Below are 10,823 nucleotides of genomic sequence, written 5' to 3'. Positions count from 1 at the left end.
TACCCTTCTTCACCAAATGCATCTGTATTGTACCACTGGCAAACAAATTAATGTTAGGTTCAGACATTTGTCACTGCTTTGCATCATCTGAAAAAGAGATTAGTTTTAATAGAGACTGAAAGGAGCCAGCTGGTTATACAGCGCAGCCAAAAAAAGCCAATGGACCTCAGCCAGGAAGGGACCAAGGTTCTGTTTTTGCTTCATTCATGACTCTTTCTCATGGAAAATTAAAATGGAAATGAATCTCTCACCCCCTACCTCCCACAAAGTCCTGGTAGCACGAAGTAGATAATGCAATTAAAGCTTACAATGCAAAAAAGATATGTATCTCCTAAAGAGGTGCACTTCTAAATTAAAAGTACACCTTCATGATCTATCAAAGTCAATTCATTGTGGAAAAAAACAAATTTGCATCGTGCGTTAGGATATGCATTCTACTTCTACATCATAAATCAGTGAAGGAGGTCTTCCACTTTGCAATTTAAAGGAAGGAAAAATCACTGTGAACTAGATCTGGCTGTTGGGTAAACTCGATGTTTTAACGCCACCAGAGCAGCTCCAAGAAACTACAATATAAGAACTGGTTTGGGTAGTTAAGATTATTACTAATGTTCCAGATCAGAATCTTTAAATACAAACTTTTTTTCTTCATTAAACAAAGAAGGCAGAATTACTGTTTTATTGGACTGTATGAAGAAACAGTCATTTGCTGCAAACTTTTGCATTTGCTTCCAAGCTTGCATGTGTGGTCTTTCTCCAGAGATAACTTCTGTAAATTTGACTGTAGTTGAAAAAGCGTATGTTTCCTTTTGTGGGAAAAATATTAAATGCTTCTTTTTGTGGAATTTCTCAGAGAGGTCATGTCCTCCTGATCTGCAAAGTGTTATATTCAAAAAATTTTAATCCATTTTACTGCACAAATCATAGCTGAAGTGCCTAAATGCTTTCATAATGTGAAGAGATATAATTAGATGCGTTTTAAAAATGGTTCCAGGCCACTTAAAAGGCACGAGGACTATACCAAAGGCCAAACATGGATCTGTCACTAACTCTGCATCTCTTTAGTCTATTATCTTTGTAGCATACAATAAAGAGTATGTGACTTTCTGCCCTTCACATCATTAGTTCACTGGGATGGAGCAGGAAGATGCCTGCTCACGGGCGAGGGATAATTTCTGTGTAATTTCCCTGGTGGTAAGAGATTGTAACTTGAAGACACCAGTGCATTTTCCTTGCATGCATGAGCGTGAGCTTTGTTCCATGCCTTTTAGAAGCCTACACAGAATGGCAGAAAATCCAGGGAATTTGACAACATTAAAAAAGAAAAGTGTTACATTCAACATCTACATTAGAAGCATCATAAATGCCAACAAAATATTATTTGGAGCAAGGGATATTTAAATTAACTTAAGAAAACCACAGCACAGTAGTTTTAAGAATTCATCGGATATTGTATGGCGTCACTGTCCCTATTAAAACAATGACAACTGCAGTCAGAAAAATAGTTGCCACATCCTATAATGATTTCCTTCATCTTGGGACCACTGCTGAATCCTCTAACAGTAGGATTTGTGGGAAATGTGTTTGGCAGTGGGGGGGAGAGAAAAATCAGTAAAATGATTGCCTGAGGAGGACCTCGGATTGTGACATTTGGCAGAATTCTGAACTGCACTAATGTTCTTCTGGAATGGCAAATTTTATGCCAGCGTGTACATCTTAAGAAAGTCCCTATAACACCAGGGAACAGGTTCTACCGTTTCTTGTTGATTTGGTAACTAAGCAGCAAGAAGACATGGACACTTGGCCTACTGAGATAAATAGAACTGGCCTCTGAGAATTTGTATACTAGGTCTACCTCTTCTTTGATTTTCAATAGCCAGACTCAGGTTCTTTCCATCCATGGCTGAAGTTCTCTGATCTTTTCCTGGTTCCCCTCACCTTGTAACATGGTTAATAAGGTAGTTGGGAGGTGAACAACCTTACTCAGTTTGTGGTCCACTCCTAAGCTCTCACTTCCAGGAAATACAGAGGCAACTTCACAAGGGTTGTTGTTACTACAATACATGAGAAATCTTCTGAGGAGCCACTTAGCAGACTGGCTCAATGGACAGGCCCTGGTCAGGTAGGTGTCCAGAAAAGAACTCCAAAAATGTAGCTTTTCCCCAAACTGTACACACATACACATATATCACAAACCGTATCTCTCTTAACAAACTGCACCAATGCTCAAGACATTAGGCAGAATGAGGTGGTACCCATGGAACAGGCACTTTTAGAGGACACACTCTTGTGTGCCACATAGGAACATGGGAAAGCACCTTACATGGAGTCCCTCTAGCCAGTAATGTCAGCGGTGGCTGGCAGTGGCTCTCTAGGCTTTCAGAGCGAATTGCTCTTACAGGGAGCAATCACTTTCCACAGGCAAGAGCCCAAAATGGTTTTAAAATTAACCAGGAAGTTCCTTCTTCAGACAAGTGGGTGCCATGGATGCATTCAAAACACTGAAAGGCAGGAGAAGTCTAGTTTAATTTTGAAATAAACCGGCAGAACAATGCCCAAACATTTTTCCTCTGGCTCTCCTTCTACAAGCGAATTTCTTTTCTTTTCTTTCTTTCTTAAAGATGAAAGCTGGGGAGCTAGGGATTATGACTCAAGGACATCTGTGAACATAGCACTATCTTCACAAAAATCCTGCTGGAACCACTGCCTGAGAGCTTGGGTATGCAAAAAATTCTTCTGAAGTTCATTAATGTATTATTTTTTAAAAAATTATGTTTCGTTTGCTCAAACTGTATTCATTTCATTCATTTTTTTCCAGCCAGATTTCAGACAAATTGGACAAAGGATTCCCTTCTTATGAACAGTTACATTCAAGCACACATACAGTTCCCATAGATTTCAATGGGATATTCAGTTGAATTTCTTCTCTTTGTACTTCTGTGTTTTTCAAATGGTTTTACATTGTCAGACTTCCTACTCTTCTTCCAGTGAGTCAGACCTGACAAATTTCAGATAGTTAAGGATAAAGGGTCTACATCTTAGGGATTATTAAAATAACTTTACATACTTTACTTCTCTGTCAATTTCACTACTCCTCTCTCCCTCTCCCACTCCCACTCCCTCTCTCTCATCTGAGCAAGTTGCTCCAGCAGCTTCAGCTTTTACCCCACCAGAAACTATCATCAAAAGAAAGGGAAACTAATAGATCTTTCATTTGTTTTTATCTCTGTTTGCTTTTCCTGATAGAACAAATGAAATGAATGGGATCTGACTTATTTTTTAAAGGCAGCTCTGCAGTAGGGAAGCAGTACTCTAGTCACATAGCTCAGTGGACTAGTACACATTCTGTCTGTATATAAGACTGCAGATTCAGTTCCATGCATATGCTAAGGAAGAATCATAAAATCATAGAAGACCATGAAGACCATCAGGTCCAACACCCTGGTGTTGCAGGACACTAATTCACACCATCCCACTGTCTGAGTGTCTGGAGAGCCACTGATTTGACTCAGATCCCAGGTTCATATCCCCAATTTTGCCTATGAATACAGCAGAGATTTACCCAATGATCTGACCTTGCTAATGGATATATAGTCAAATGATGCATTTTCCTAAGAAATATGGATTACCTTTCCAGTGACAATATCTGCCATTTGAGTAGCTGACTAGTGTGCTATGGTCCAATTCTACACAAAGATCCCAAGAGCTGTCCTTGAATTTATAAGGTGCCGAAGGAAAGTTTTTCCACAGTCTTCTGTTTGTTCCGCGCATCCTTGCACAATGCTTTCTCAGAACTGTGCTCCACATTTTCATGAATATTCACCAGAGCGGCAAGTAAGAATCCTGGTGCTTACACTTATACTCAGGGAGAAATAGGATTCATAGGACAGAATATTTTACTTGGGATTTATATCTTCCCACAATGAGTTTTCTACATCAGGTTGTTAATTGCTGTATCTACCTTCAGTTTCATTTCAGAATTCATTACAAATCCAAGCCCTACACAAAGTGTTTTCCTGCTTTTGCACTATGAAATCTCTAAGTGGCACTGTGCTATGGCCGAATAACACAAATACACAAGTAGACAACTACCTTTTCTTTCATTTCCAGAAATAATACCCATGTTCCCTGCTCTAACACCCACCACAGGAAAGTGCTCTCAAACACAGAGTTGAAACTGCAACATTACAATATGCTGTACAGAACCCATAATGAAGTACATGTACATAACAACAGTCTTGTGTAGAAAAGCTCATTGGGCACACAGAGGCACTCCCAGATACTTGCCATGTATCCAGTTAGCTCACAGGTAGACACAAGAATAAATTCTTTCCACTTTACCAGTTTTATTGTGGGAGTGACATGTAACAGTATTCACTTAAATACTAAATACTAGGTGCAATATAATGCACACCCAAGCCCTTCTGGTGCTTGCTACAGGTTTAGTTAGTTAGAATACCTGTGGGAGTTAAGTTGTATAAGCGATCCATTTTTTGAAATGCCCATATAAAGAAATTCCAATACTGAAAGATTTAAATAAGTCTGAGGAAGGGACTAAATCCAATAAATGTGTAATGCATGATCATAATATAATGTATAAATACAATCACCAGTAAGTGATTTTGAATAAAAGGCATGTGAAGATTATCTCTCCAGAATTTAAAAACCCATACCAGAAAGTCAACTCAAGTTCAACCAATTGCAGAGTGCTTCAGTTCAAATGATCTTGAACAAAGAAAAAAATGCTCTCTCTCTCTACTATATTGTCCAACCAAAAATGAAACAAAACTTGGATTTCAGTTTCTTAACATCCTATCTCTTTATCCCTAAGTTTGTTATCAGTTTACCAGTGCTGAGGTTTGTAGTAATAACAGCAACAACAATCATGTGTTATTATCAACACTGATTTGTGAATGGTCACTGTAATTTATTTTATACACTTTAAGGTCACTGATTTGTCCTTGATTTTATTTTCTAGCATTTCATTTTCCTCTAAACTCATTACTTACATTTTTTCTCTCTCTACCACCTTTGCATCCAACTTGTTAATTCAGGATAATGGTTTATGTTTCTGATGAAGTAGACATGGTCCCATGGAAGTTTATGTCACCATAAATTAATTAATCTTTTTGGTGCCATAAAACTCTATTGATTTTTTTCTTAGTCAGCCTCCTTTAGAAATTTTACATACAATTGGCACCATTGTATGTCACAAATTGTCACCTTTTTCATGAATAAAGGTGGTATAAAAGGCAGATATCAAGAGGTAAAACTTTCGGGTTTTTTCCCATCAGGACATTACTTATGGCAAGGAAAGCAGTGCCCTTTGATATTTCCTGCTCTCAAAGGCACAGAAAATACTGATAAATGTGCAGAGCTTAACCCTAAAGTAGGCACACATCTTCAGGCATGTGTATGCCATAATTTCATTAGCATTTTATTTCTGAAGAATATTTGGAAATAGCTGTTTTGAGAGTCATCCTGATGGAAATATAAATGTTTCAGTAAAGTAACATAAATTAATATTCTCTTGAACATTTTGCACTGTAGGTTTTACAAGGCAGGGAGGAAAAGCTTAGAAAATACCAATCCTTTCAGTAATGAAAGTGGGAAAAGTGTGCATTTCCCACTTTCAAAGTGTGCATTTGTTTGTGTGCATGTACTTGCTTATGTGTTTATACACACACACAACCATACAAACACATATTTCTCCGAAAGCAACCAGGGATGATCAGTTATATTGGCTGATCAAGAAACATTCTCTTCAATCATCCTCTTTGATCATGATGCAAGGCTCTCACCTTAAGCGTTCTTCACAAGACAGTGAAAAGCTGTGAATTTTTTAGTGACTGACATTTTGAACAGCCTTGTCTTTGGAAGGAACATTGTACAGTGGGATGTACATCTTCAGCCATTAACCTGATGGGGCGAATGGACTGTGGATTTATGCCTAGATATGCCAATAACAGGCTAAGGAGGCAGTGGCTGTACTCACCGTGCTTTCCGTGCGAACGTATCCTATATCTTCAATAGCTCTGATGTTGATTATGTGGATCCCTTTCTCCTCGGCAGGTAACGTGGAGTATTTCTCATTCACCCTCATTGTTGTTTCATTGGGAGCGTCTCTGATATCCTCTGGCAGAAACTCCACCCCATGAAATGAGCCGTCAGTGTCTAAAGGACGGAGAAACAGGTTGGTTTAAAGCCTGTCATTGTATCTCGTCTCTAGTCTCTCAGGACACTCTCCAGCTGGAACAGGCCCTGTTCCAACCTGCATCTGCCCCTGTCCTTTGTCTTCCCGCCCCTTTGTAAGTACCTCCCCTGCCAGCTTTGCCTTATGCTCCCCTGGCTCTCCTCTGAGCACCTGCCTGCTTTCCCCAGGTTCCTTCTTGATACTAAGTTAATCAGCACCGTAGCACTGTGGAAAGAATGCTGTGCGCACCAGCACCAATGGCCTCTTCCAAATGGTACTAGCAGTGGAGCAGACTGAATTTCTAAGGCATTGTTTAGGTAAGAGGCATTCATTGTGTTCAGTACTAAAAAAAGCAGCAGCATATGCATGACAAAACAGAGCAAGCATAACATAGACGGCACTGCATGCTAGTCTAGCTATACAGCATTCCCCTTTCTATGTATAATCATGTTTATATTTTATAATGAAAACAGAATCTTCACAGCCAGGCAGGCCAGCAATACAATCAGTTCAACAACAGTGATCACTGTTGTGAAAGGTGAAAGTCCATCATTTAGCCAGCCTTCAGGAACTGGCCAGCATTGTCACAGCATGTCAATTCTATGTACAGGTGTTATTCCATTTAAGCAAAACATTGCAAGCCATGGCGTGGGTGATGGAGGCAAGTTGTTAAAAATCCCACTTGATATCTTTTGGCATGTGTTGATTGCTACAGGCGGATCCCCTTGCTGGATCATAGGACAGGGTTTCCTCTTAAAGTCTAGATTAAACATACCACAGTTTGGCCAAGAAAATGGTCTGAGCATATGCAGCATGGTTATGTGGTTAAAACTGCCCATATTACAGCCATTGGGACAGCTAGGTAAACTTAGGCCCTAAATTTAATGGTTTTACATGGGGACCACTTACATGATCATGTGTTTTACTTCAGGTGTGAATTCACATTTCTCTTTCCCGCTAACCTACCCACCCCCATTCCATGATCTGCATCTGCATTCCTGACTTCCTGGAACAAAAGCAAAGCAGTGTGTGAACCCTATTTTATTTAAAAGTATACCCCAAGTATGTGCAATTTTGCATTTTAAACTTATTTAAATCATATCAGCATCACAATTACAGAACTGAAGGCTACTTCGGCTGCCCAGATTCCCTCAATACTAGCTGCCCTCCGGAAAGTCATTTGGGGCCCTGCTGGTTCAAAGGTCCTAGTATTTGGCCATAACTGGACGACTGCTTACAGCATAACCTTATACATTTTTGCTTTAAGGAGTGTGACTTCAGTGCATTATTGCCTAGATGTAAGACTACCTAGGAATGCTGTATTAGATGCAACTAATAATTTCTGCCAGGGTAGGTATTTTGACATTACAAAATACTTATATCCATAACACAGAAAAATCTAATGTGTGAATTGGTTCTATGTTTATTCTCTGTTCAGCTGACAAACTCACATTTCCCAGCAGTTGTACAAAATGTTTTACCCAGTGGTAAAATTACATTGCGAGAGGCGGAAAGGCATTCAAGACAAAATTTCAAATGAAGCATAAAGAAGAAATTGTTAAAAAGTTCCCTGCATAGCACATTCAGGAAGTTAGATCTTGTATAAGTAAATAAGCATAGCAATGGGTTATGTCCATTCTCTTGTTTAGTTTCAAACCATTCTTGTTCAATTTCAAACAATGGCCCATCTGCCACTGTGTACACCTGACCTTCTAGTATTATGAGTCTTGGCAATGTATGACATAAGGCAGAACAAACATATCAACATAATTGGGAGGGAGCCATAAAACTCAATTGTTATTGACAGCAGAAAAGATGTGAGATGTAAATACTTTGGGAATACAAGCCTGCACTTTGGGAAGTAAAAGCTGTGCTTGAGCGAATGTAACATTAGGAGACTGTCAGTGAATGTGCCACTAATGTAATTCATATCCCCAAGCTGTATAGTTAGTGAATTATACACTTACTGGTCTTACATGGAAGACTGACATGAAGCTTTTTTATCTGCAGTATTCTGGGAGGGGCAGGGAAGGATGCAGCTGTGGGTCAAATGACACATTGGTGTCAATTGTGGCTTTTTGCCTCTTTTAACACACCTATGTGAGGATTTGGGGGGGGGGAATTATGTGGAGGATATAATCATCCCCTACCACTACTGGGGCCCACAGTTCTAAAGAAACCTGTGAGCATTGATGTTAAAAAAATAATTCTCAGCCACACAATGCATAAATAATGTATCATGTAGTTCGACTTTGTGTAATTCCGTTATAGTGATCATGATCTCAGTTCTTTGTTATGAATTTGCATCTGCATTCCCCCAGCTGTCATCCAGCATCCATTCCATCAGGCTGTAAGGGGGGGGGGGGGGGGGGAGAGAGAGAGAGAGAGAGAGAGAGAGAGAGAGAGAGAGCGCGCGCGCGCGCGCGCGAGCGCGAGCGAGCGCAGCAAGACCACTCCATTGACTCAGTGGAATGAAAGACCTATGAAAGACCTCTCTTTGAGCTATTTCCATTCCAGCTGGCTGTGATAAAAATACCAATAAGAATCACCTGGACTGCAAACATTATATCTGCATTACATCACTTTGTTGTTGTCTGCAATATATTGGGATGCTACAATCTACCTCTGTGTGTCACCTCCAAGGGTACAAAGCTTAGAAAGCAGCTGTAAGGGAAGGGGGAAAACATTCTCAGTGATGGCCCCCTGACCATAAAATGATCTTTCTGCCAAGGCCTGTCTAGTTTAAACTTGATCATCCTTTTGGTACTAGGTTAAGACAGCCCTCTGTGCTGAGGCATTTCAAGATATTTAAGGTTTATTTAATTGCTTGATGGGTACACTCATGACAGCTGTTTGGAATTTTTGAAAACTGCTTTTAAACTATGTAGTGTACTGCATATTACAGTGGCAAATGTTGAGTTAACTCAGGAATCAATGGGACAAGTGGAGTCATTTCTACATTAACCAATAACCCAGAAATGGATTTCCTGACAGGCAAACCTGGAAACTCTGACTTAAATAATGCAGAGTTAACCCAACAACAAATCATTAGGTTAGGTTGGAAGCTTAACTGATAAACAAACCAGAATTTCCAGGGTTGCACGTCACAAAACAGCGCAGCAATGGGCTGTTCTGGGGTAGTTAATTAAAATCTGGGTATTTAATTAAAAGCAGAAGTTGGAAACATACAGTTCATGTCTTTTCTCAGCCTCACAATCCCTGGATTAAACAAACCAGGAACTGCCATCATGACATGTGAACCAAGTCCTAGGTTATAGTTTAGCATTATGGGAACAGGCTTTGGCCTTGTGAGCTTTCCTCTCACTCTCTTCCAGCTCTGCCATCTGGATGAGTTCAGAATCTTTTAATTCTCTTTTTTATTAACTGCAGTTTCCACTGTTTGCTAAACAAGGACAAACCACCATTAATCTTAAATATGGTTAGTTGATAATGCTAACTTTAAATCACAGTTTATCAATTTTGTTTGTTTCAGTAAGTTAAGATTAACTGCAGTGTAGGTTCAGATGCAATATTAAATTGAAATTAATTGAAAACTGAAGCAAAAGTATCCAATTATTCCCACAGCTATGCCAGAAGAAGGGAAGGGGGCAGCGTATGAGCTGAGACTCGTGCACGTAATGCTAAAATATAGTTTACCATTAGATTTGGACCAGGATGCTGCTTGTATGAATATAAGCTACCAGAATATCCTGGGTGATTATCAAGTTTAAGCCTCTGGCCCATTATTATGTTAAGGCAGCCCACAGTGATAGTCATGTTCACAATAGTCTAATAGTAAACTCATAGCAATATTCAGAATTTTAACTTATTCAACAGTAGTGTTTTTAGGATGATTCTTTGGCTAAGAAGCCCCTGTGCTTTCTAGGACTCCCAACTATTATGAAAATACAACTTTACTTGTTTATGATACTTTTGGCCAAACACTGGCAGGCTGCACAAAATTGGTACAGACGACACACTGGTCACCCCATTTGAGTGTGTCTGATATCAGCATGAAGGCGCATGATTTTGTTCTTTAAATGGTCAGAAAACTTGTCACAAGATTATTCACTGAAGGCTTGTGTATCCTGGTCCCCAAAGCACATGTTAAGAATCCTTGCATCCTTGAAGGGTTTCATTGGGCAGCTCCTTGAAGATGCAATAGAAACAGCAAGTAAGCCCTTTTCATTGCCTTCTTTGCCAAGAAATAGGCACAGTTGCTTGATTGCTGTTGTATACCGTAGCCATCCAGTCTATTTCGGTATCCACCATTCCCATGAATATGGTCTCTGTGAGGCTTATTCTAATCTACTTTTTCATTCTTATTGTTTTTCAACAGGCTTTCCAACTGGTGATCTGCCAGCTTCCATTTAAAGAACCAATGCTTGCTTTTAGAATAGGAACATTTATGGGTAACCCTCACCCCCACCCCATTACGGCTAGTGCCCTCCCCACATGGCAGTGTGCCACCCACCTGACAGGAAGCCTGTGAAGGTAGCAGGATGCTTCAGTGCCTTCGAGAAGGTACAATTCTGACCACTGTATAAAGAAAGAGATGGTCTAATGGGAGTCTTGAAAAGATCTTGGAAAGATCCAGTCCAGATTAGACATGCATAGCATTCTCAGCTCC

At 39.8% G+C, this 10,823-nt stretch overlaps 1 protein-coding gene across 1 annotated transcript in view; it reads right to left on the bottom strand.

The window, feature by feature from the left end:
* Positions 1–10,823, bottom strand: part of ANO1 (anoctamin 1) — a 155,601-nt gene that overhangs the window by 90,393 nt on the left and 54,385 nt on the right. The window contains exons 2-3 of the mRNA XM_044436660.1: positions 5,981–6,174; positions 389–434 (exon numbers count right to left, since the gene is read on the bottom strand). Coding sequence (XP_044292595.1) covers positions 389–434; positions 5,981–6,174 — 240 coding nt within the window. The remainder of the gene's footprint in view (positions 1–388; positions 435–5,980; positions 6,175–10,823) is intronic.

This window comes from Varanus komodoensis, unplaced genomic scaffold (assembly GCF_004798865.1).
Source record: "Varanus komodoensis strain SLA01 unplaced genomic scaffold, ASM479886v1 scaffold3, whole genome shotgun sequence".
Taxonomy (NCBI): Eukaryota; Metazoa; Chordata; class Lepidosauria; order Squamata; family Varanidae; genus Varanus; species Varanus komodoensis.
The sequence above is the reverse complement of the archived record's forward strand: the minus strand, read 5'-3'. Positions and strand labels throughout refer to the sequence as shown.